At 48.0% G+C, this 27,427-nt stretch overlaps 1 protein-coding gene across 2 annotated transcripts in view; it reads right to left on the reverse strand.

Moving 5' to 3' along the window:
• Positions 1-27,427, reverse strand: part of sgsm2 (small G protein signaling modulator 2) — a 65,736-nt gene that overhangs the window by 10,800 nt on the left and 27,509 nt on the right. The window contains exons 3-15 of one of the 2 annotated variants that reach the window (XM_088616487.1): positions 21,253-21,430; positions 17,379-17,543; positions 16,579-16,646; positions 14,740-14,888; positions 14,073-14,207; positions 12,824-12,948; positions 12,150-12,217; positions 11,630-11,793; positions 8,687-8,822; positions 6,469-6,603; positions 1,873-2,032; positions 1,326-1,390; positions 85-230 (exon numbers count right to left, since the gene is read on the reverse strand). In XM_088616487.1, the coding sequence (XP_088472613.1) occupies positions 85-230; positions 1,326-1,390; positions 1,873-2,032; positions 6,469-6,603; positions 8,687-8,822; positions 11,630-11,793; positions 12,150-12,217; positions 12,824-12,948; positions 14,073-14,207; positions 14,740-14,888; positions 16,579-16,646; positions 17,379-17,543; positions 21,253-21,430 (1,694 nt within the window). The remainder of the gene's footprint in view (positions 1-84; positions 231-1,325; positions 1,391-1,872; positions 2,033-6,468; positions 6,604-8,686; positions 8,823-11,629; positions 11,794-12,149; positions 12,218-12,823; positions 12,949-14,072; positions 14,208-14,739; positions 14,889-16,578; positions 16,647-17,378; positions 17,544-21,252; positions 21,431-27,427) is intronic. The other variant, XM_088616488.1, reaches the window with a different exon arrangement.

Genomic DNA, 27,427 nt, shown 5'->3' on the forward strand with positions numbered 1-27,427 from the left:
GCACAGTGGAGGACTACACTTCGTGCACAACTTGGCAATCGCACGTTTCCCAGAGGGCTCGCCACCCCCTGGCCACCCTCTCACCTTGCAGTCCTTCTGGTACTTGCTCCACACGTCCTTGCTCAGGCCCCCCGACGCCTCGCAGGGCTTGTCCGGCGGGACGATGTTGTGATTGACCAGCGCGGACAGGTGTGTCCGCACTGTGGACAGGTGCCGGCAGTACGCCAACCCTGAGACACGAGGGAAGGAGGTAGGAGCCGTGAATCGGGGAGTTTTTTAAGCTTATTCACAGAACACCTGTGCAGATTGCGCATCTACAGCATGCACTGCAAATCAACCTTTACATTCCATGCTATCAGAAACCTTGCATGCATGAAATAAAGGTGCGGAACATTTTGGGGTGCACAGAACTGGACATCCCAGAATGCCACTGAGGCGTGGTTTGGATCCCTGCTGTACAATAGCTCTGTCATCTTGGAACATTTGTAAGAAGGTGTTGAAAAAGCATGAAACTAGTCTTGCAGCTGGTAAACACTAGTTTACTGTAAAGGTCGTCTACAGGGTCCTCAAGGGGAGTTTGTATCCACTGGGGCGGCTCTCCCTGACAGTACTGCAAACCTATGGGCACCCAAAACCAGTTCTGTGGATTACTGTTCCATAGGATCAAAGGGATCACAATCTGGAAATAAACCACTCCTTGATCCCTTTAATCAACTCTCGCAAAGAGGCTATCCTTGGGTCTGTGGAGGTGTACTTTATGAGTACTGCATCCCTATAAAGAACCTTGTTAACAGAAGATATGATTCACTGCTGTCTCAACTACTGTTGGCTCTATTTGCAGTTTTTTCCCCAACTATTGGGATAAATTGTCAAAAACAGACCAAAATACACGATTCACATTCTTATTGTTTTGCTTCATTGTCTGGAAGATGTTGGCGTCAAAATGAATACCTGTCTTTTCTACAAAATCAATGTTTCCCATATTATACCGGTAGCTGATGTTTCTGCTAACTTCACCTGGAGTGACACAGCCCAGGTTTGCATACCCGTGTCAATACAGGATACAACCCACAAAACAAACCAGCTCCTATACTGTCTGAGTTATCTGAGGTACCCTGGAGATTCCACATTTTTTTAAATAGAGGTATGTATTCCAATTGCAAACAAAAAAAGTCAGTGGACAAATAGTTCATTTTCTGACCTTTGTACATGGTGAGAACATTGTACACATTGTCCATACTGTACAAACACCCACAGGCCTGTCAGGGAGGCACTCACTGGGGCCATGCACATTCCACAACAAACAAACAGGCCTGTTCACTTACACCCATAGAAAGCCCTGGAGACAATCTGCTTCTTCATGTTCTGGCACAGCATCTTCAGAGGTATCCTGGACACAAACACAGGGCACAGCGGTAAGGAGGACAAAGCCTGCAATGCTATTCTACACTGACTTCTCTCTTATGAGACATACATTTCCATCTCCCATTAATTTGTGTATAAATCTTTTTAAACATTTCCTGTTTGAAGCAGCAGATAAAGCAGGACGCAGTTAACATTCCGTATTTTCTGACTTTCCTACTTATGTACCGTATTCCCTGGAGTCTTCTCTGGCAGCATGTAGGTGTGACATTTAACTTCCCCTTTGAATGCATTGAGTTAAAAAAACATTTCCTTATCTAATGCTTAAAGCTTAGAGGGTTAAAAGCATCATTCTATAAATTCTATTTACCTGCTGGCAAAAGCAAAATGACACTTCTCGTGAGTTGTTTTACAGCCTGTGGGGTGTGGACACGTAGGACAGGCAGCAGGTGGCGAAATGCAGCCATTCCACATGGAGTCCCAACAGGGGGTCAGGGGTCACTCACTCACCGGTCGTGGATGCAGGTGCAGCCGGGGTGCAGCTCGTAAGGGGTGCTGCTGCCCCCCGTGGAGCAGGACAGGCAGGAGGACACGTGGCTGCCGGACTCCCCCTGCTGCCAGGACAGGGGACTGCTGCCGAAACCCTGCATCTCGATCATGTCCCCGGGGTCTGGGAGACACAGAGACGGAATGGGGATCACCGAGGGGCTCCCGGGATCACAAGAGCTGGGCGACGGGCAGAGACCACCCCCTGCTGCAGTGCTGCAGAGAGCGCGGCCATTCCACGCTTGAAGGGCAAGAGCTAGATCGCACAAGCCATTACACTCAAGCTGCTGTTTAATCAAAATCATGGTGACTAGAATTAAGGAGCTTGCTGAAGCACGGCCCTAAGGGTGACACTGGGGATGTACCGTTGCATACCGATCTGAGCTGGTGCAGGCTTTCTAAGGTGAATGCTCAAACTCAGATGCGGGGCACTTTAGAACAATAGAGAGTTCTGGCCTTTTTTAAAAGGGTTTCAGCTCTTCACGCCATTTTTAAAAATATTACAATAACAGAAGAAGAGAATTATAAATATATATACTTTCCACTGCGTCAGCGAAATGTCTGAAAAAAAAAGTCTGCCCTTTCACAAAAAACGTGAATCGGATCGCTTTGGAGTGGGATTCTCAATGATGTCTCTGATGGGATCAGAGTGGCGTGCGAAGGCAGACAGGTGAACCGTGGCAATAGAGGATGTTGGATCATTGTGCAGGGAGGTCTAGAGAGCTTGTAGTCTGGTTTATAACTAGCATTCAGTAAGGAACATTTCGCCCCTGGAAATATCAATGGAGTGAGTTCTCAGAGATACAGACTTGAGATTGAACCCTCAAATTCCTCTGTTTCCCCCCCCCCCCCATAAATTGGATCACAAAGATCTGAACTGTGGTTTTACACCTAAACTGTTTCATCATCTATGAACCACTTCCCAGGAAGTTCTTGATGCAAATATGTATTATGATATCATACTAATATTCTGTTTTCAACTAAGATGCTGACAATTTTCCTTTAAAGTAATTATCCAGTGGACATTAAACTGATTCCAAGGGAGACCAGCGATTCTGCAGAACATTCCACGTCCATAAAATAACTCAAGGAGGGTGATCAATGCCACTCCATGACATTAACATTTCAGTTACAATACCCGGCCACTCGGTGGCAGTGTAAGTAGCACAAAAGTTGAATGCCATGAAAAGGAAAAAGACAGCACATCGAGGACAATACAGACCACTCCGTCTGTGATTAAATATTTAAATCTTCTCTGACCATCCGGACCCTTTACCTGTATGATGAACACAGGCCACTCAGCTCAACCGTGATTTCAATTAAGGTAGAGATTTATGCTTCTTAATTTTAATGTTTAACCAAAAAACAAAGGTACATAGATGTATTCCAGTATACATTTATGTTGTCGGTAACATCATAAAACACGCAGGTTACAAAACAAGGTTAGGAATCGGAAACGCATGCATCTGTCACTGAGACGAAATGAAGCAGTATCAATGCAGCGACAGCTTAGTGCAATGTTCAGTTTGGTCACGAGATGCAGCAGACAGAGCAAGGCTAAATTTGAGCATTCACATCTTTCAGGAGCTAAGGGGTGAACAGTTTAAAAAAAGGAGAAAAGAAATTAAGCAGCAATTCAGGCTCATGCTGTAAAGTGCATTCAAATTTTGAACAGAAACAAAAACACAATTTCTAGATATATATATGGATACATGGATATAAAACCAAAAGAGAATTTCAACGTCAAAAAATGCTCTTCACCTTAATTCTTCAGGTTGGAGCTGATGGCCTGCTAGAAATTGTTGCCTCTCTTTGGTTGTTGCACAAAACCCGAAACACATGTCACAATCAGATTTCTGCTCCTTAGTTTGTTTTAGGTTTGTGAGTTTGGGATAGAGTTCTTATTTTACAGTCAATAGGCATCATGTTCACGTAACAATCCATGTTTCTACTACAACAGAACCCCACAGGACCTAACAACTGTGATGAAAGGTGACTGAAATTAGTGAAGAATTACAGTGAACAGCATCACGGGGAAAAAAAAAACGGCAACCTCAAAGCAACAGCAAAAAGACCCAACACAAGGAAAAGGAAATGATCAAATTATTTTAGTGTTCTTTTCCAGTTTGCAGAATTACACATAAAAAGTAACCAGCCACATGCAAAAAGTCAAGCATGTTGCAAAAAAGGTTAAGCAATCAAATATAACCCAAAATAAGGAAAATAACAAAAGAAAACAGAAAACAGAAGAATCCAAGCTTTTCCCAGCCAACAGAACCCTCCCCCCCAACAGTGCTGAGAGAAGTGAAGTCTGCACAGGGTGAGATCTCTCTGCCCGTCTGCACGGCCGCAACCCAAACGACTTATTTCAACAGCTCCACTGTCTGGGCAAGCAGAGCGCTCCTGGAGACGTCAGAATGGGACGTAGTCTGGCTCGTGTGGGACCACATGCGTCTAAATGGCATTGAATAACATTCAACTTCCAAGCCAGATGAAGAACCGCAGGAAACGACAGGGAATGACATTTAAACATTGTTCTCTTTCTTTTTTCTTTTCCCGTTTACAACCTTTTTTTGTGCAATATATGCCAGGGACCTGTGCAATACATTTATATCTATATTTATATCTATATCTATATTTACATCTATATTTGTATTCATATGTGTGATATGATTTTTCTGTGTACTGTTCTGTTCTAGTTTGTTCTTTGTGTGTCTGGACTGTGAGTAACTCTTGTATTGTATTTTATGTATTGTACTATTATGATATAATTCGTTACACTGTGGCTGTGTTGTCTGTGTTAAGCTGCTGTTGAACTGCAATTTCCCTCACGGGATCAATAAAGTATCTATCTATCTTAAAACCGAGAACAGGAAGCACTTGCTTACCCAGAGGGTGGTGGGAGTGTGGAACATGCTACCCAGCTTATTAAAGTCGATGCCCCAGTTTCTTTGGGGGGGAAAAAAAAGGCTGGATGAAATCCTGGAACCAGCGAACTGCCAAGTACCCGGCGGCCTAGATTGACTGACTGGCCTCTTCTCGTTTGTAAAACGAGCAGTGAAGACAATTAAAGGTGAACCCAGAAGGCACTGGACTCTCCCAGGCCTGGTCTGTGTCACGACTCCAGCTCTGTGACTAGGGAGGACGTAACAGGGCCCAGATGAGCATGCCTGTGAAACCCACGCTGCTCAGATGATTTACTGAACTGAGCCATCGTCATTTAATGGACCTTGTTAATAAAGATCACTCGGACAATCGAAGGATTAGCCAGATTCAAGACTTGCAAGGGAACGGAATGGGAGAGGTGGGGTTTGCTCAAACCTGTTTAATTTTGATCATCAATGGCAGAAAGAGAAGGAACAAAATTTGCACAGGATGGAAATAGTGCGGAGCACACCCAGCTGGAAGGCTTACTAAGTGAAAAGGACAAACAAACAGGATCTCATGGACTAATTCTGAAATTCTGGCTCAAAATACCACCATAGTGCAGCAACACTGGATGTTATCACTAACAGCTCGGCTCTGGCAGTGGAGACACCTGTGGGTGTATCTCACGCCCACACGGGGGGGGGGAGGGGCGGGGGCGCAGCAAATAGCAAGCGTCGCAGAAGAGGAGTGTGGGTTTGGTTTGCCATGGCAACGGCCTGCCGCGAGTCAGAGCCCCCTGGGAGATTTTCCGAGGGCAGAAAAGCAGCCTCAGAAGGAGACGGGAGGCGACTTCAGATGAATTTTGGTTACCGGCATGAATAGGTAATGGGGTGTGAAAACTGCTGGAAAAGCCGGACCCAGTATAATAGGAAATACAGACATTCAGGGGGGATTCGATCTGTGCGCAGGTCCAGACCAATCAGGGTGTGCGGGTGGAGTACAGGTCAAACCTTGCAGTTCAGATGTCACCGGTCCGAACCTGGGTCAGGATTTCAAGATCTAGCTGCTGGGCTCAGGGCCGTCCATAAGGTGTAGAGGACTGGAGCAACTGAGGTACAGCACCTCACTCAAGATACAACAGCAGTGTCTGCAGCAGGGGGTCGCACCCACAACCCGCCAGCGACAAGACCAGAGACTCACTACGCTATGCCTCCCCCCTGGGTAATTGACAATTATAAAAAAAACAGTGTGGCTAAATTTATAAAGGAAAAATAAACAAAGCACCATGAATTTTATGCTCTTCATTTAAAAAAATCGAGCCACCCAAACCCTCTACAGGCACGAGAGCACAAGACTTATAATGTCGGCACTTTTGTACATCTGCTCTGTTTCGAACAGCACGATCGCGAGCTGGTGTTGCCTACAGAGTTGGGCTGCAGAAGAGCTGGGCGATGTTTTGCGTTTCCCCCCCCGACTACAGCTGCCAATCCAAGAGCCAAGTCCAATCCAGGGCACCCCCCCCCACCCCAATCCCCAAAATCATCCAGCCAGGCAGGGTCAGCACTGTTGGGCCGGGCAGCGCAAGCCGAGAGGCGGTGAGGAGCGAGAGAGAAGTCAGGTGGGACGTGGGGGGAGAGTGAGAGGACGAGGAGGGGGGGTGGGGTTGTCAGGGAGCGATCTTGCGATAAAAACCTTTCATGACATTAGGAGCTGTGAGGTTCCGCGAGCAGATCATTGAGATCATTGCGTGAAGCCTATCTTCCTCCTCCTCATCTTCATCCAGAGAGGGCGCGCGACTGCCCGTCACGTGGTGGTAGTTTATAGTGACTGCTCGGGCAATAAGAGAACACAGTTTAGCATGCTGGAAACAGCAGACACACGCAGACACACACACACACACACACACACACACACACACACACACACACACGTTTCCTCTCCTGTCTATGTGGGAACTTACCACCCATCTCCAGCACTGATTGCAAGGGGCACTATAGCAAATAAAATATTCAGTATTTATCATCACTTTCCACCATGCCACAATCCAGCTCAACAAGGGGATGAAAGTAAACTTGAACCAAAGCTTTAGCATTTTTAGATTTATAAAAAAATAGGTATATGAAAAAGTCATTTCCACTGGGTGGGTGTTCCCACTTAATCTGCCAGGAGGATATTTTTTCCAATTCTACCCCACATGGGCAATCAAACATACCCACACACACTTATGTACAGGAATACACCTGTTGCCTTACAGTTGCCCAGATAAGAAAAGGGTCTAATCATAAACAGATTCAGCTCCTTTTTTTGTATTAATCATGAACAATCGAGAAAAAGCAGAAAAAACAACCTTTTAAAACTAAGAAGCAACATGCTGTGCATCCTCCTCCCTACATTTCCTATCAGCTTGCCCTTTTCAGAGGTCTATATGCATGACCTCATCGTATAGAGACCATGTGGGCACAGAGAAGAACACACCCCTGGTGACCAGGAGGCCTACTCACCACCCCAGGCTGAGTTACAGGTATCATCCTGTACTGTGCTTGAAGTGGAAATCCTCCCACAACCTAAGCAAACTTAACGTTGGTAGAAAGTCTGACGGAAACAGTCCTATGTATTAGTTTAATGCTCGGTGAAAAATAATACAGCTGAGAAGCACTGTCGGGGAAGATACATTTAAAGCTATATCTATAGTGGCCTCACTTTGTTGCAAATGTATTCTTATTAACTGATCCCCTGTACTCAGAGAAGAGCAAACACAGAGCTTCAAAATAATTGGAAGGGGAAAAAGCTTAATTTTTTAATTAATTTTAATTTTTTGGGTTTTATCTCAACTCAAGTTCTTAACATACATGATTAAAAATGTAATATTAGCAGCATTAGTTTGGATCAATATGAAGGTTTAATTAAAACTGTATAAATAAGTTGATTGCACATATAACATGCTGATTTGCAGCAGCGTCCAGTGCAATGTTATATGGATGTGTCGTATTCTGGAAACTGCCGAGCGCTGAGGAGCATGAGTTCACCAGGAACAATTAAAAATGGATCGTATAGGTTACAGTCAGGAGTGTTTTTTTATCCAACATGATTTATTTCTTGTTCCAGAGTTACGAGTTAATTTAGTTTGATTAGTAAATCATTAAAATGTGCCGGGTCTCTACAAGATATGTTGATATGTCTCTGTGCAAGACTCAAAATGACAGACATGCCGGTACGGCATTCTGGACAGTACTGGCCCAGTTCAAGCACTGGACATGCACTACCAAGAAGAATTCGTACACAGGGTGCAAACAAAGTTGCACAGTTTCCAGATCTACAGATCAGGATCTATTTCTGCCTCCTGTATGGCTTCCATCTGGGGAATGCAGTCGTGGACTAAAACACGAGTGAGAAAACTCTGAAAAGAGACACTTCCCCATCACCGCAGAACAGGCAGCACAGCAGCCTTGAGGGAAATGGCAAAAACCATCAGCTTTCATCAACACCTCCCACAATCATCAGATAGCTGCCAGTTCCTGCCAAGGGCTGTGGGAGTCTGTTCCGGATGGACGCGAGTAGGGACTGCATCCCTGTCGACAGCACGCAAACACACACTCAGGTAGCTCTGGGGATACCAATTAATCTAGACAGCAAGTTTTGGGGAGATGGGAGGAAACCAGAGCGCACAGCAGAAACCCATGTGGACCTGGGGCAGAACACGCAGACTCCACCAGAAGGTGCCAGGCTCGACTCGTACCCACAATCCATGTACAGGAAAGGCAAGCACCACGTAATAGTTAACAACCCCCAACCCCCCGCCAGAAAAAACATAAGGACCCCAAGAGTAACACATGTTCTCTGGATTAAATGATCCGTCGGTGCTAGCCTCTGACATAGGGTGGCAGTCACACGTCACAGGGCGAGAGCTTACTGGATTCGTGGCGGTGTCCTGGATAGACGATCCGAAAGACGTAGTCAGCAGCAATCTCCTCCTCCCCCCCTGTGTCCCGTGGCTCTCCCAGCCTCGTGGTGCTGTTCCTCCTCCGCAGCTTGGGAAACACTTTGCCCTGAAGTCACATACACGGATAAAGTCCCATTCACCCATCCATTTTCTAACCGATTCTTCCAATACAGAGTCACGGGGGAGCTGGGAGCCTATCCCAGCAAGAAATGGGGACGAGGCAGGGTACACCCTGGACGGGACAGGGCAGGGAAGAGGCCAATTAACCTCCCAGTATGTTTTTGGCCTGTGGGAGGGAACCAGAGAACCTAGAGGAAACCAACATCTGTAAGTTCTGCTTCTTAGCACACCCCATCAATTATAACCATAGCCCTATCTGTGGAAGGTATTGTACTGGAGTTTCAATCAAAATTGAAGAATTTGGGAGTAATATTTGATCCAGGCTTGACGCCTGACCCACACGTGCAACATATTGTCAAAACATAATCCTTCCACCTCAGAAATATCAGCAGACTACATGCTATGTTGTCACTAAATGTTGCGGAAAAACTGGTCAATGTTTGCTTTTTCTTGTTTCGACTACTGTAACGCCCTGCTCACAGGGGTATTTAAATCTACATTGATCAAGCTATAGTATGTTCAGAATTTGGCAGCCAGATTCCTGACCAGGTCTAGTACAAGTATTCACATTACTCCTGTCCTGGAGTCCTTGCACTGGCTTCCTGTCAGTTTTTGCGTCGATTTCAATCCTGTTGCTCACCTACAAGGCTCTGCATGGCTTGGCATCTCATACCTGTCTGAGTTAATATTCACTCTGTGGGTGACAGAGCCTTCTCCTGTTGCACTCCAAAGCTCTGAAACTCTATCCCTAAAGATATCGGAGAGTCACCTTCCCACAGCTCCTTTAAATCTAGACTGAAAACCTTTTCTAGCAGGGTTTTTATAAAACTGGTTCTGTGTGCCCCTTGGCTGTCCTACTGCATTCCACACCCCCATCTATTATCTCCTCTCAATGTGTATTTTTTGTTGTTGTTCTGTAAACCGCTTTGAGAACCCACTTTTAAAGGTGCTACATAAAAGACAGACAACATTCTATGATAATTCTAATTGAAAACTGCAACAGGCACATGTGCAACATGTACAAACCCAATAAATTGAGATTTTCTCTTTAACAGGACAGTACCTGTCTCCACAACAAAAAAATATTTTCCAGACATAAGTTCAAGAGAACATTTTCTCCTCCTTTAACACAGAGAATGAGGACCTTTTAGCATAGACAACTGCAAATATATTGTTCAACACAGCCTGATCTAAGAACATAAAAAAGCACTGTGATTCTGACATCGCGGCTCAATTTTTAACAGCCTACTGTAGCTTTTGTCAAAACCCAACCTGTCTAATCCACTGATCAGTTCTGTCGTAGTTCACGAACTCAGTGGTTTATAAGATGACAGGCACCATCCCTGGAGACTTGGCATCCCTGCACAACACAGCCACACACTGCTCTGCTACATCTGAACTGTCAGTCAACAAACAGTCAACTGCTGCTGCCAGTTTCTCCGCGTGCAGCTAAACAGAGCTGTGATTCATCAGCCTCTTCGAGGGCTTTCACAAATCATTCTAATAATAATAATAATAAATATAAATATAAGCATAATAATAGCGTACACTTATATAGTGCCTTTCTGGACTCTCCACTCAAAGCTCTTTACATCCCCTCCACCACCACCAGTGTGCAGCCCCATCTGGATGACGAGACAGCAGCCATAGTGCACCAGTACGCTCACACACCAGCTCTCAGTGTGCCAGTTCAGCCAGTTCAGAGATGGGGATTATTAGGAGGCCATGATTGGTAAAGGCCAGGGAGAAATTGGGCCAGGATGCCAGGGTTACACCCCTACTCTTTTCGAGAAACGCCCTGGGATTTTTAATGACCACAGAGAGTCAGGTTTTTCGTCTCATCCGAAGGACGGCGCCTGTTTACAGTATAGTGTCCCCGTCACTATACTGGGGGATTAGGACCCACAGAGACCGGCCCCTGCTGGCCCCTGGTCAGTACCTGGAGGTCTCCCCTCCAGGTACTGACCAGGCTCACACCTACTGAGCTTCAGTGGGCTGCCAGCTGCGAGTTGCAGGGTGACATGGCTGCTGGCATCATTTTTATTAATCCCCTCGAAACCAAGCAAAACTGTGGGCCAACGTGAAACAGAGAAGACGAACTGATGGAACAGGACTGAGAGGGAGAGAACAGACACGAGTGTAACGCAGAGAGTGTTCGAGCCAGGGAAAGCTAATTAAACTGCAGTGACAGTTTGTATTTGTCTCTGATTTGCCAAGCGGAGCTGATAACATAAGGCAACGTTTTTAAAATTGAGGCAATTTTCATCCGCATGGCTTTCTTGCCTGGGTAATTAGCCTAATGACTAAGAGCAACTCTCAGAGGCCCCAGCTGCTTCCCTGCTACCCTGACTTCCAATCATTTGCAGCACCAAGGCAAACGTGAGTGCTTTCTGAAGCCGCTCCAGATGTCACGATCTCCTCACCGGAACAGATCCTCTTCAGCGTTACTGATCCTTCACCATGGGACGACACAAACGTACTTGATCTAAGAGTTTCAGGAAAGCCAAAGGATTCTCCCCGTCTCTTCCAAAAGAACATCTTACACCTTGTGATGAACTTTCATCAGCCTACAAGAGCACGACAAGAAACACCACAGTGGGGGCAGGAGGCAGCATTAAAGTGATGCAAAGCAGAATGAGCGATACTAGGCTTTTAAATCCTTTCTGCGTTTCCCACCCCACCTTACGCCTCCGGCGTGGAGCTGCTCTGAAATCCGATCAGCTCTGGGGTGCCCGTGTGGGTGGTGTTCACACGCCCACGCTGTGCCTGCGATCGCAGCCGAGCTGCCCTTACCTTGCCTCGCTGGGACCACAGGGGGGGCTCCAGCTGCCCACGGGGAAGCAGGCCGCTCTCCAGGCAGGAGAGGAAAGCCAGGAGGTGCCCCCCGGGGGGGAAGTGCAGGGGGGGGCGCTGGATTCCATCCTGGCTCACCAACACCAGGGTCCCGCCACAGTCAGCTGGGGCAGAGGGAGAGGGGGCTTTTAATTTTCAACCGATGTGGGTGATGTCAGGGATGCGAGCGGACAGTCATTTGGCTCTTTTGTTTCAGCTCAGCGTGAATAAGACAGGATTTAACTGAGGAGGTGTGTGCAAAGCTCTGTGTGCAGGTTACCTGCCCCCTCCCGATTCAATCTGATGGGGAAAAATTAACCAGCGTCTACTGAGCACAGTTCCCAAATCAACAATAAATATAAGGCATCTGTCCCTGTAAAACACAGGGAGCAGCACAGGAGTGAGCTTCCTGCGATGAGGGGAAAACGGATTATGGGCTGGTGAAGAAAGACAAGCTGTCCTGATGGTCTGGGCTACTTACGTCGTTGATGGCAGTGGATGCAGACAATCTGTCGCAAAGGCACAGTCAGGGCATAGTCCCAGTAAATACTGTCAGAAGAAGAACACTTGGATCAGAGGCAAGAACGTTTCCACGGCAAAACACAGGCCAAGGTCTCTGATCAAGCTGGGTTCGTAGTGCTACCCTTTAGTTTCCATGTCCAACAGGAAGTGTGCACTGGACACACTGCCCTCTGCACAGCCCGTAATGGGCTTCCACCCTCTAACCATTAACAGAACAAATACATCCATTTAGTACAAAGAATAAACTAAGTAACAAAGTAACAAAGTTAAGCCAAGATTACAGAATTATAATCAAGCTTTGTAACTAGAATAGTCAACGTATCGGTATGCCTACTGGAAGGGGCTATTAGGTTGTCTGGTCTCTTTAAGATCAGATAAGATCACTTTTTTAGCCATATGCAATTTCTTGCATTAGGAATTTATTTTCGCATACCCCAGCTTGCTCTCCATGAGACACACAGTCAGGGAGAGAAGCTTGGGGTCACGAAGTTTTCATCTCAATAACGAGGCCAACAGCCTCCAGTCCAGAAAGTATAGCATGTCAAGAGCACGTCCGCACAGAGTGGAAACCAGTGAACACAAGGCGTTCAGTAAGGCTGTTCAGTAAAGGCCATGCTCGTGAAGGTACCGTACCTCTTCTCCAGATCACAGTCTCCCAGGGTCCCATTGATTAGCTGGTTGGGCGTCCACTTCAGAGTGAGGTTCTCTGCAGCCTGGTGCAGTGACAGGTAACCACGCAGGACCTCCATGTCTTCTTTCTGGGCGGGACAGAGACAGACTCAGGTGAGGGACAGTTTGAGTGCTTGTGCTTTACATGGCTTGTGCTTTACATGGCAGTGCTTTACATGGCTTGGCACCTCAATACCTGTCTGAACTTTTATCGCCCTACTCCCCACCTCGCAACCTCCGCTCTTCAAATTCTGCCCTCCTTACTGTCCCCCAAGCCCGTCTACATTGTATGGGCGACAGGGCCTTCTCCTGCTATGCCCCCAAGCTCTGGAACTCTTTGCCCAAGGATATTAGAGAGTCACCTTCTCTAAACTCCTTCAAATCCAGACTCAAAACCCTCCTTTTCAGAAAAGCCTTTACTTAACTGGTTCCATTCTTCACCCCTCTGCTCTTCTTAATACCATCTTCCACGGTCTCCTCTATTGTTATTGTTGTATTGTTGTAATTATAATTGTGTCCTGTCTTGTGAAATTTTCTTATTTATTGTTGTAGTCTTCTTATTTATTGTTATTGTCATCCTGTAAAGCGCTTTGAGAAGCCACCTTTAAAGGCGCTATATAAAATAAAGTTTATTATTATTATTATTATTGTCTCCTAGGCACCAGGAGAGAAAGAGGGCAGAGTGGTGCTGTGTGCATCTCTCTGCTAGAAGAAAGAAATAACATCGAGAGCTCAATCAACGCCCACTGAAATAGTTACATGCGAGTACAGTCCGGGCACGGCAAGCTGTCCTGTTTGGGGGGGGAATGGAGGCATTCAGGCAGTGGAGAGCAGTGGTCAGGTCTCAGATCTCAGAACAAACAGCCCAATTCCAATTGCCTGGGGTCAAGCCTGTGTAATGGGCTAGTCTGTGGCTGAAAGAGCCCATTACAGAAGGTGACATCACCCCCTCGGGACCTGGGGCTGAGCTGCACTCACACTCACTATAAAAATAAGCACGAACACTGCTGTGGGGGGTGAACATGGGATGGGCTACTACGTTATAAACAGGGCGTTCTATACTTCCTTTTATACTTGTTTTATGTCATAAGCAATGCATAAGCCCTGACCCAACATATGACACCACAAACAGAAACTGGGATTCAGGGCCTTAGCGTTGCTTAAGTGTTGCTTAAGCTAATGAAGGACCTAAATGCTTCCTGACTGAGCTCACCGGTTGCACCAGCACGTTGTTCTTGCCATAGAGCAGGTGGGTGCGCGAGTTCTGGTGCAGGGACTCCACGTATTCCCGCGCGGACGCGGCAAATTTATCCTCCGACATGCTGCCGCTGGACTGACGCTTCCGGACCTGCTCCCCCGCGGATCAACAGAGGTGGATGCCGAGAAAGAAAACAACGTCTCTCGTCAGGACCCCGACACAAGCTAGGGCCGAGGGGTACCCCAGCAGTCCCCTTGGCTGATGAGGCTTTTGCATGATTTGTTCTCCTCCAGCTTAGGTTAGTGTATTATTGTAATTATGAATAAATATTTGTTTTACCCAGTGTGCTTTATTACTCCTTTTCATCAAAGAAGCGACAGGTTCCTCCAGCTTAGGTTATCATTCCAGCAAAAATTACTTTAAGACGCGTTTCCATCACGAATGAATTCCTCTGTACTACTATCTGTACAAAAGCCTTTTTTACAACTTAAATTCATGTGCTAGAATTAAATAACAGGAAAATGCTTACATAGCCTAAAGCCTAATACTGATGAAGATCTGGACAAATGGAAACTGGAAATGGATTTCAGACTAGCTCAGGCCTAGGGCAGGCGTAGTATTTAGCACCCACTGGTCCCCACATCCTCCCCCCTACACCTCCGACATGTGTGGGCGCTCTCACCCCCAGGGTGGGCCGGCGGCCCGGAGAGGAGTCCGGGCGGCTGTGCGCTCCGTGGATCCGGTGCCGCTGGACCAGTTCGTTGGCCGAGGGGTCGGTCCAGAAGTGATCCGAGGTCTTCAGTTTGGTGTACTCCAGAGCACAGGGACCCACTGGGGGACAAGAAAGGAAGGTAAGGCACAGCTTTCATTCCAGCTCTGGGTGATTCCCTCCGCAGAGCAAAGAAAGGCAATTGTAAAAGTAAAAATACAGCGAATTATCACACATGCCTGGAATGCACTGAAAACGTAGCTGGAAGTTATTCTGAGCTAAGAGCCGTGCGAGCTGTCCTGCACAGCCAGCTTCAGGCCCAGAGAACAGGGTCCCAGGATGCAGGACTGTCTGTCAGGAGCACAGTGCAGGCTGGGGCGAAGAGCCTGAGAACTGCCAAGCCCCCCGAGCAGCCAGAAGGCGATTAGACCGTGAATCACAGGCAGGTGAAAGGCTTTCTTCCGACTCTCACATCAATACAGTTACAGGATTAAGGAAGACTGATAAGTGGGGCTTAAACACAGCGGCTCCGATGCGCATGAATCTCGTTAGGGCAGCACTCAGCCTTCTCTGCTCTGGAACAAAGCGTCAGCGGATTGTCTGAGGACTCCAAGCGCCTTGCAAGACGCAAGATGCTGCATCACATATTGGATGTGGGGCTTAAACAGCAGAGCATCTTAAGACCCCTGCCGCCCATGAAAAAGATTCACTGTGGCGGTGCTCCTGTCCAATTATGCCCCTAAACAACACAGCGTTAGGCTCATGAATTTCAAAATCACATTGCCCACCTCACCTATTAAATTCTGTATTTCACACAGTCATAGGCAACAGGGCACGACAGCTAGACACCAGGCCTGATAATAAACACTTTATGAGTCTGCTGGTTTCCATCTGCACCTCCCGGCAAGTTCTCTCAGCAGGGCCTCCACCAAGACATTGCAGACATGAGGCAGTTGGGGAAAAAAAAAACGTGACAGCTTAGCTACTACCGCCCCGAGAGCAAGCAACGTCTCGGTCAGTAAATAAACGAGGCCAAAAAATACGGGCTGTTAGATCTCTCTAACCAACACACCCATGTAGCACCCAGGTCACAGTTTATCAACGAGACCCCAGATTAAGGCCAAAAAACCCCAATTCAATCTCTAGCATAATCAAACTGTCCCCTTAGCTTCGCTGACTGACAGGCAACAACCTCACTCACCCCACATCAGTCCGCACATTCAAATGGTGCTGTGATCTGGTTCAAAGTGATTGATGTCTGTTACAAGCTAGAAGAGGCAAGTGGAACATGTGGAACAGTGGTTAAAGCTTTTAAACTGTAACCAGGACAGGAATTGGGGGGGTGGGGTTCAGGTGGGGCAGTGCTGCTGCATGCTTGAGCAATATACTCTACTCAGACTGCTTTAGTAAAATACCCACCTGGGGATGCTAAAGTCACTTAGGATGAACGCTCCAGTCAAACAAGCAAATAATAAGGTCTCAAAGTGCATGATGATACTGGGATGCCGAACGCCCTTCCAGGTCTTTCAAAAGCTTTCAGATTCCCCAAGGACAGAGGATGGGCTCCTGGGCTAGTTGGGTCTGGCATTTGTTTGGGAGCGGAGACTGTGACAGCAGTTCAAATCTGGGGTCGATCTTTGCAGGCTACAGCTTCACACAGTGGCACCTAGCTGAATCCTGGCTTCCATGGCCAAAAAGGAGGCCTGCCCACCCATACATCAGTTAACCCCAGCTATACATACATCATAAGGCCACCCTCATGCATTTAGCCCCCCCCCCCCACCCCGTACTGACAGAGCCCCTCCCACTTACCAAGTAAAGCAGCAAGAATGGGCCCAAAGACTGCATCATGCATCAGAGCCTCCTTCTCATAGTACTTACTGCAGAGACAGACCGCAAAGAGATCCTATTTTAATCTGAAGCATTAACAGCAAGCACAGGTCGCCCCCAAAGACAAGCTCTCGAAAGAAGAAATTAAATTACACAGCAAGTCAACAAGTGGAGAAGGCGTGACAGTGATTAAGACCCACGAAAGAGCTGGTTTCAATAAGAGGCATTCACGGTTTGCATGAGATACAATGCCTACAGGAATTTGGTTTGTAATTATTAAAACATACAGCATGCACAGGACCAATACAGAGGGGTGTTGTGGGAAGGGTAATTAGAGTCAGTGGAATGCAGAAAGTTTTTAGATTGCAACTCTAAGTGCTGCAGCACACAGTACAGTGCAGCGAGTTAGCAAAGAGCACAAGATTTTCAAACTGAATTAAATTACTCATAGCTGAAAATTGCATGGCGTGGTGGTGTGGTGCTCTTGGGTCCTGGGTGGTGTTCTGGACTGGAGCACAGACTCTGTGGAGTCTGCATGTTATCTCTGAGTTTGTGAGGTTTCTTTGCCAGTTGCTCTGGTTTCCTCTCACCTTCCAGTGACATGCTGGCCAGGTTGACTGGTGGCTCTGGTGTTTGTGTGTGTGTGTGTGCGTGCCCCGTGACGGACTGGTATCCTATCTAGGGTGCACTGTGCATTATTCTTTGGGACAGACCCCATGTGGCAGCAACCCCTTCCAGGAATAAGCGGTTTCTGGATGCAAGCTGAAACTAAAACGGCGCACCTGCAGTTGTCCACAATGTACTGCACGATCTTGTCCAGCACCTTCTCGAAGAGCGCCGTCCGCACCCAGATGTGTTTGATTGCCTGGGGGCTGAGGGGCTGTGGGGGCCGGCCTGCCGTTGAGCTCTGCCTCTTCAGGGTCTCCGGGCTGCTGGACTGCGCCCTCCTGGGGGAAGAGGACCATGGTGAATACAGCAGGCATGCCCAGCAGGCCTGCATGAATCAATCCTGCCACTAGGTGTCACTGTGACCACGAGGACTGCCGCCAGACACAATCCTCCAGTTTCCCCAAAGCTCATGTCCTGTCTCGGCCAAGGCCTGTCTCCCAAGCACAGTGAGAAACAGAAGCCACCCCTCTGAAAGGGCAACCTGTAGAACCTGCCTTATGTGTGAAGAAATAACTAAACCAAGAGCTGTCCTAAAATGAAGTGCATTACTGAGACTCTGCTCCTCTGTTACCTTTAAAGAGTCTTCTAATCAAACAAATGCTCTTTGAGGCTTCAAGTCCCCAGTTCTCCCGGAGAGCTGCCCAGACCGAAGGAAGAGCACTAGTCCCAGTCAGGAGGGAGTGACAGGGCCAGAACTTAGCTCCCATCCTGAAAGGTGCTTTTAAAAGGGTTTGCCGGGCTTTTGCACCACCTATGGTCTTAATTAACTAACAACTGGTTCAGCTGGACTAATTTGCGCTTTTCCCTCAAGATTGCATTGCAAGTGATGATTTAAAGCAACACTTAGAGGTGGCTACAAACCCAGGCGCATCACTGTCACCTCACAGGAGAGGAGTTCACACAGCAACGTCTGCAGATTCAAGAAGGATCTAGCAGGTGTGCCTAAGATCTATGGAACCAAATTCTGGCCTTGGACAAGTCAGACCAGAGGGTGGAATAAATCAGCATATAATTAGGAACAGATTCATGAGTCTGTCTGGAAAGGAGAAAGGAAAGTGAGAGATTATAGGATGGGTTGCTGGAAATCAACATCCTGTTCCTGCCAACGACTGCATGTCAAGACACCCATCAGCAAGTCCAGTATTGACAGGACAGGAGAGTTCATCACTTGCTGGCCTCCAATAACGAGCTCTTCCTGCCCTCCCCCGCTCCCCCTCTCCTCTGTCATCCATCTCCATCGCAGCCTGGGGCTGATTTATCAGCCCAGTGTGAGCCTCAGGCTCCACATGGCACACAGAGACGGGAAGAGAAATGTTTTCATTTCGAGAGATATTTATATTTGTATTGATCGCCACCCCATCATCCCAGCCGTGCAGGACAGATGCGCGTGTTTGTGTAGTCAGAACCCTTTAACACCTCGGGGAAAAAGAGGAGGAGGAGGAGGGGCTGATGATGATCGGAGAGCGCACAGGCAGGCAACAGGAGCAGCGCAATACCGAAAGCACCACTTCAAACCATGCAGCTCGGCGCTGTGTTCAGGTTTCAGGTCCACTATAGAATAGAAGCTGCTTCATTACAAGGTAATGCTCTGGCACACAGTAGCTGTCTAACTGTGTGGCCCACTAAAATGACAGTGCATTTTGGGATCACTCTTGTACAACAGAAAGCATTCGGTCATGCCAAAAGGAAGATGGCAAAAAAGCCAGGCTTCTCAGGAAAAGTTTGGAGTGCATGATTTACAGAAGATCATTAAGCACAGTTCCAACATAGGTGAAAATCGCCGAAAGGATTATTTTGAACTTGGGGGAAAAAAGCAGAGATGTTCGCAGAAAGTTCCATCTTTTTCCCCCGCACCTTGGACCGCGAGCAGGATAGGATGATCCCATCTCTTACAATCTCAGCGGGGAGAGGAGACAACATTGATACTGTAACGCTTATGGCCGACAGGTACTGTGTAAGAGCTAGCTTACCAGAGCAGGTGACGTCGCCGCCCTTCCCTGTGATAGTAGGACTACAGCTACTGGGCTGTAGAGAGATCTCTCTTTAGCTCACCGAGCTGGGTCCCTGTTCAGTGACGCAGGAGTCCCGGGTTCGAGCCCCCAACGGTGCGGGGGCCAACATAATGCGGCAAGGGCGCCCGCCTGAACCCCCTTTGCGTTACAATACAATCAATATCCTAAGCAAAAAAAAAAACTTAAGTGGGGGGAAGGGGTTTGCTTTTTTGCGTTCCACACAGGAGAAAAAGCCAGAGCCGACCAAGTTTATTTGATTATTTTCCTCCAAATATTCTGTTTTTCCCAGATGGTGTCCAAGTCAGAGGCATCTGAATTGGAAACGGCCATAATAAAACACACGAGCCGGTTCCGGAGCCCTGTTCGTTTGGCGGCCCAGGGAGCTCCAGGTGCTGCCTCGGCGCCGGTCGGGCCACGGAGAGAGCAAGCGCGTCCCTTCCAGTGCCATTCGGCTAACCCAATTGAACACTAACCCCATCAAGCAAATTAGATCTCGTTTCCCATGCGGGATGGGAGCCGGGCCAAAGGTCTGAATTAAGTCATGCCACGTAATCGCATTTCAGATCTCGAGAGTGGTGAAAAAAAAAAACCCTAAACAGAATCAAACCATAAAATAGAATCAGTCACGACTGATTCACAAGGTTCCGAGTAATGTGTCCAGAGCAATTGTGGATCTGCTTTACTTGGTTATTTTTATAATATTTTTAATGCGTTTAGTCCCTTAATCTCCGAGATGTCGTTTTCAAAAGCCTGGGTTGGGGGGGGTGGGGGGGAGGGAGACTCTGTGCTCGTAGGATGGGTGACATGATTACGTAGTCATGGCAACACATGTAACCAAGCAATGGAGCCCTCACTGAGAGGGAGAGAAAGAGAGACACACACACACCACGCAGGTTCATTCTGCTAAACAATGGCATTAATTAAGCGCTCCGTCTTGCAGTTAAGGAAAGCAGACCAGCGAGAAGCAAAACGACAAGCCCCAGATGTTGCCCCTTAAGCGAATTACTGGAGGCAGGATTCAGCGCGGCCTGTCGGGAGCAGATCCAGAGGAGGAAGAAGGAAAGAGAGTAATGTGCTCTCTCCTCTCTGGCAGCGCAGGGCTCTGGCCTGGTGGTGCCGGTGTGTGTAGTACCAACATGTCTGTCACTTAGCACAGCTCTGATGCACAGGGCTCCCATCTGGTACGACAAGAAGGGAAACACAGAACGTGCTTTCAGACGAAGGCCTTAGTCTATGGCCCGGGCCACACTGCGGACCTTAAGAGATCCTTATGGCAGTTTGTACAAGAGCAAGGCGGTTAACCCCAGTGTCAGAGCAAATGCTCCCTGCCAGGGAGTAAATGGCATGACCGGATCGTGTGCCCGATACACAGCGATCCCTGTACAGCCACTGGGCGACGGAGCGCCCCCAACCACCCCACCATCTGTTTGTCATGCAGTCAGCTTTGCATGGAGAGGCGGTTCACTTTCTGCAGATCTTTTCGCTTTGGCAGCGGTGGTCTGATTGCACGTGCCGACGTCATGACAGCAGCAGGGGCAAAGGGGAGCAAGACGGAGGACACAGCGATGAGTAACCCCTTGCACGCGTACAGCGCCTTTCATCCCAATGGGGTTTTCAAAGTACTGCATGCACAGGAAGGGACTCGCTTCATCCAGGGCGGTTGGAAGCCATTCTGCACTGAGAAATGGCTTCACCAGCTGAATTAAGGGGAACTTTAAGATCAGACTGTTGACGCTTCAGTGGAAATTAGCCGAGACACCAGGGTTAATGGCATTACTCTTAAGAACAGGTTTCATCTCTGATTGAAAAGATGGCACCTCCTGCAGCACAGTGTGCCTGTAAACGGGGGTCCAGAGGGATTACTGTGCATCGGACACGTGATCCTGTCAGGGCACCATGGAGAGCAGGAGTCTGGTTTCCCTTGTGCACGCGGCACTACCGGTTTGTTAAGATCGTCAGGGCGAATCTCTCTGACCTGCTGGCCTCCACCTGCTGCTGCTGCTGCTGCAGCTGCCCCTGCACCTTCCTGCACACCTCCGCCGTCGTGTCGTCCACCTTGCCGATCTTGGTGAACAGTGCCGCGACCTTGTCGCTGCGGAGGAAGCCGGCCGCTCGGCGCTTCAGCATGTGGAGGAGGCAGGCCTCCACTGTGCCTGGGAGAGAGAGAGAGAGAAAGAGAGGGGGGGGGGAGAGGTCAGACCCTGACTGGTGATGGAGATGTAATAATAATAATAATAATAATAATAATAATAATAATAATAATAATAATAATAATTGCTTACACTTATATAGTGCTTTTCTGGACACTCCACTCAAAGTGGAGGGGGAATGGGGGAAAGGACAGTCAGCTCCACAGGCCTGCACTGACCACACCTTGCACAAGCAGCATTGAACTTGGGTGAAGCAGTGCTGAGTAAAGGACCATAATGTCTCGGCAAGCAATCGCAACAGCCCATCCGCTCCCTCACCCTTGCCTACCAGCCATTCGACTGTGCGGCTTGGCTCCTTGTACATTTACACAGAGGATCCGATTAAAAACCCAACCTGCCGCCGTCACCGGGTCTCCTTAGGGCTTCCACTCCTCTGGCACTGACCCTTCACATTTCAGCCCTCCCTGAAAGGACAGCGCCCCCTCTCCAGCAGCCACGATCCCAGTACGCCCTTGAAGACAAGGGGGAAATAAAGGGTATCGGGCCCAACAGAAGGGCAATAAGAAAGCCTCTGAATGCTACTGCGTGCCGAGGGAGACGGCTGACTGGTAAGGAAGAAGAGGTCCTGAATTACATTTGTTTTCTCCAAGTTACAATTTCCAACACTCTTCTGGTCATTCTGTCAGTCCGTAAGCAGCAGTGGGCTCTGTGATTTCCACCTGTCACCAAGGCAGGCTGCACTCTCCCAGCCCAGCGTTGTCCTGCACTGTGAAAAATGATATCGACAAGCAGCCCGCGGTTGGGCAAACATGACAACATAATCGAGTGCTTGGAAAAGCAATCTGAGTTTTATGGGCCTAATATGGGTTTTATTGCTGCTTGCAGCCGACTGAAACAGAGAGACTGAAATACGCTGGCCTCCGGCTCTCTCGGTAGTTGTGTGCATTTCTTTGCTAAAAGCAGCACTGAGGGTTTTTTTTTTTTGTTTATAATACGCAAACAGTTGAAAAGCGGTTTGAACAATGTAGACTCAGTTTGGCAATCTTAGAACACCAAGTGTGTGAAAGCACCTCTTATACTCTTATTCAAATATTACACCTGGGTCCAATACAGACCCAGAGCAGACTGAGAGAGGAGTAAGGTAGTGTCGCATTGTAAAGAAAGAGGCTGGGCACAGTGCCAGTCCGAAATACTGGAAAATCTGCCCACTCTGCCCCAACACTCAGAACCCCCCCTACCAATTACCCAGTTACAGCCTGAGAGCCCTCTCTAAGGTGGACTGGGCAGCCCTGCCAGTTCACTATTATTCACCGATGACAAAGCAACTGGAAATGCCCTGTGCTGAGCACAGCAGTGTGAGCCGACGAAAGGCAGTGGATTAATACAAAGCTCAGACAATCTCACTGCTCCTCAGCAGCTAGGGTTGTGTGGACTGTTAAAAGCACAAGCCAAGCAGGTCTAAATGCTTCAGAGACCGCTGGCAAGTTAAACATCAAACAGTTTATAGCATCGGCTCAGGGCATGTTAGGAGGGGAATGCCTCAGCAAAGAAAATGGGAGTTTTGCAAACACAGTGCCTGGTTCTCAATGAAGAAAAAGAAGAGAAAAAAAAACTAAAAACTAAAACCGCATACAGAAAACAGGAGCTTGGGGACTCCGGAAAAAAAAATTAAGGAAAAGGAGGCTCTGGAGCTCCTCAATCCCATCAAAGCAGTTACACTAGCGAAACATTGCCTGCGTGCATTTCTCTCAAAAGCTGCAGAGGAACGCAGCTCGAGTTCACGTGAACAAGCTTTAGTGGTTTTAAGTTTTTAAAATAGCGGAGGGATATTTTAAACGGAACGAGATTGCTGAAATGAAATTGACTGGAAAAGGCCATCTTTTTTTTTTCCCCCTTTGGACCCGAGCATCACCAGAGCGACCCCTCAGGGAGAGGAGAGGCAGATGATTAGAACGGTGAGAAACAGGCTCATTAAGGAGTGTTTATGTGATCATTCAGCACCAGGAGGAGTGGAGACCCTCAGTCTAATAGATTGAGGTTAACTGCTCTGGGAAGAGTCGAACACTGTCAACTATCCCATGTCAACATGAATTATTAAAGCATACAAAAACTGAACGCAAATGATCTCTGAAGGAGTTATCAAGGTGTGATAACTGGGGCTCAGAAGTGCTGTTATAGGCAGCTTTCAAACAACTGGACGACTGTGGCACAGTTTGGTTTAAGGTATGGTTCAGACGATTGACCCACAGGCAGGCTTTTGATTTTCACACACCCCACACAACACAAGGAAGGAAAATTCCCTGCGAGTCCCTGTTCAAGTGAAGAGCGCATAGAAAGAACACTGAATCTCCCCCTCTCCCCTGTAGGTTCTAAGGATTTTAGCTCTTCTTTCCTGTAAGAACACAGTGTTTGATATTCTGGTCCACAAGAACCAGTCACAACTACTAGGTGTTATTCAGGGCTTGGCAGCACAAATATATGCAGAATTCTGAGCTCAAACAGCCATGACCTCTTCCTTTGGTGTACATAAAGGGCAACGCAGGCAGTGTAAATCCGACTGCAAACAGCTGTAGAAATACCATCCCCTCCCTCAGCGTACAGCCCACTCCAAAACCTCAAACAGCTGCTTCAGAGGAGAGAGCACATTCAGCCAGTCACAAAGGAGTAGCACTGCCCGGCTGTCATACAACAACGATAATATTTCCTTACAATTACATAGCACTTTTCTGTAGACTCCAGTCAAAGTGCTTTACAGGTAAGGGGTAGCCCCCACCTGGATGATGGGGCATCAGCTTTCAGTGAGGAGGAGAGCAGAGTGATGAAGCCAATTCATAGATGGAGATTATTAGGAGGCCATTGTTGGTAAAAACCAGGAAATAATTTAGCCAGAACCCTGGGGTAACACCTCCGTTTTTGTCCTCGAGAGGCGCACTGGGATTTTTAATGACTGTAGGGAGTTAGGACCCTAACTACTTGAGCACTAACTACTGGTCCCATTAACACCACTTCCAGCGGCAAATTTAGTTTTTCCCAGTAGGTCTCCCATCCAGGTACTGACCAGGCTCACACCTGCTGAGCTCCAGTGGGCGGCCAGTGATATAGCTGCTGTCTATGCATGAATACATTGGCTTTAGAGGGCAGCCTCAACTTCTGTTGAGCACATGGGGCCCACTCCCATCCAATGTCCATACATCTGCACACAAACACCAATGGATCTGGTAGGTCCTGACACAGACTCCTACGTGTAAGCCACTGTGATGGAGGGCAAAGCTACTGCAAGGAAAAACTGGACTACTCTAATATTCTTGTGGCACCACCACCTTGAGCAGGCCCGATCTTGTCTGATTTCAGAAGCTAAGCAGGGTCGGGCCTGGTTAGTACTTGGATGGGAGACCGCCTAGGAATACCAGGTGCTGTAAGCTCGGGGCGGAGCTGTGGCTCTGTGGCTGGAAGGTTTGCCGGTTCGTATCCCGCAGCCGGATTAGGAATCCTACTCTGTTGGGCCCCTGAGCAAGGCCCTACACCCCAACTGCTACAGGGGCGCCGTATAAATAGCTGACCCTGCGCTCTGACCCCAAGCTTCTCTCCCTGTCTGTGTGTCTCATGAAGAGCAAGCTGGGGTCTGCGAAAAGACAAATTCTTAATACAAGAAATTGTATTTGGCCAATAAAATGATCTTATCTTATTAATAGTGCTTGTGTTCATACGCCAGGGCTGTACAAGTTAGGCAGAGTATTTTTTAGCAGCAACAGCAAGAGGCTCAGGCAGGAAGGCCTTGGGGTTTAGGTCACTCCGGTTCCATCTCATTGTCAAATCTCATTTGTGCTAATTAAGGAGGAACTGCATTGGGTGAAATCGTACTGGCTACCTGCTGGGTTATTACAATAGAAAACAAACTAGAAATAACTCACAAAAGTAAAAGTGTAAGTATTACAATCCAAAGGATGACAAGGGAGTGACTGGTTAGGTTTTCGACACCAGTTCCAGTAATCCACTGGCCCGTTTTCAGCTGGAGCTAAAAGACTGACTGAGCTTTACAGGTGTGTTTAAGACTCACCAGCTAAAACAGAAATAATTGCTCAACAAGCAGCCAGACCTAGTTCTGGCTTGGGACCTGACGGGTGTACTCGGTCTTTGAAGCGTTGCGGTAATTGGCATTAATGAATTTCATTGCAGGGACTTGCTGTCAGAAAATCCGGGGGTGAGAGAGGAGATCCTGCTTTCTGACTCATTCCTCCCACCCCCGAGCTGGGAACCCTCTGCGCCCCAGTGGAGATAAGACTCTGAGGAAGAGCTTTGCAGTTTTAATCTTTTTTTCCCCTGAAGTGTTTGGAGCCCAGACTTCCGAGGAGAAGAGCTGCCCTCTGGAGGGTTGTGCTGTTCTCTAGCTGCAGATCCGAACAGAAATGAAAGCTGAGGAGCCCCGACTTACAGGAAAACCGGTTAGGAGCAGCAAAAGAAATTGAAAGCAGATGTTAATTCCTCTTGGGCGACACAATAGATTCCCCAAAGTCTTGCTTTGCATTGGGCACAGGGCTACTGCATTCTTGAAGACTGTAGATTACCCCCAGTGCTGCAAAGAGGCTCTATACTGTAGATGAGGACTGGCACTGCCTGGGGGGAGTAAATAAACTCCCAGACAGGCAGGAGGAACCAGGCTATTAAAGTGTCTTTTTTAAAGGAGGAAGGATCAGTGGGAGCATATCGGCTCTTCCCGGCATCAAGCTGACATGAAACAAAAGACTTTTGTAATTAAAAGAGAGGAGAGGAAGTGAGCGGCAGGGGAGAAAGGGGGGGAAGTTCAACGGAAGAGGAGAGGGGGGGAAGGAGGAAGAGGAGGAGGAAAAGCCGAAAAAAGGTGACAAAATGAGAGAAAGAAGCTGCAGATAGAGGTCAGAGGAGCCAAAAGGGGAGGAGAGGCAGAAATAAAATCTTCTTTTATGTTCAAGTGCAATGTGCTGGGCTGCAGTGCACAATGAAAAATGACCGCTCCAGCTCTCCACTTCCTCCCAGCTGACCTGGGCAAGGAGCGAGGGAATGGGATCATCCAGCAGGAAGCCCTCTAGCCCGCGTGTTCACGACAGCCGAGAGCACCCTTGAGCACTTCTCTCCCTGCCAGCATGGACTGCTGCGACAGATCAGCTTTTCCTCATCTTGCAGAGTTAACCAGGAGGCCCACCAGTGCGTTGAGGTGGGGGGAATCGTCTAGTTTATTAGCCCCTGGCTCCACTACCTCTGACTGACAGCTTTAATTCTCACCCTGTCCCTGCTAACAGCTTTTATTTTTTTACGCCTCTTGTGTTTACCGGAAAGCGCGTCCAGTTATCAGACTACTGCAACAGAAAGGGGGTGCACTCTGGGTTTTTAAATGGACGCCAGAGAAAGGTGAGGACGAAACGTCCAGAGTTATCGCTCTGTACAGCCCAGAGCAACATGATGCGGCCACTCTGGATGAGTTATTCCCCAAGGGAATATTACCCACCATAGCAACATGTCAATTCTCCTGCTTAATGCACAACAGCTGGCGCTGCCCCGGTAAGGTCTTATTAATTAAGGCAAACAAAACAGAGGGTAATTGACTTAAAAGATTAGAAACTGATCAGCAAGCTCCCCAGAAATACAGATACTGTATAAGCATGCAACGGGGATTGCAAAAAAGCTGTCCATTCAAGAAAGGTTCAGGTTTTTCTTTGCACAGGCAGCTGTCAACACAGTCGGAGAGATGTCCTTCCACACAGCCAATTTTAAATGACGCCCTGTGATCCTGCTCCCCGTGTCAAGTCTGAAGTCGCCTTCACATTTCAGAAAAGGCATCACTGTAAACGCGCTAGATCGGGTTCCTGTCTGCGCGGTGTTTGTGAGTGAGGGGAACTCGCCCATCTCTCACATGCCTCCCTTCTGCTCGCTTCCATTCTCTCGTGCCTGACAGATCAGATCAGAGAATGGGAGCAGAGCAGAAGGTCAGGGGCTGATTGACGTGGTCTCCAAACCTGGTCCTAG

Source organism: Lepisosteus platostomus, chromosome 22 (assembly GCF_059453375.1).
Source record: "Lepisosteus platostomus isolate fLepPlt1 chromosome 22, fLepPlt1.hap1, whole genome shotgun sequence".
Taxonomy (NCBI): Eukaryota; Metazoa; Chordata; class Actinopteri; order Semionotiformes; family Lepisosteidae; genus Lepisosteus; species Lepisosteus platostomus.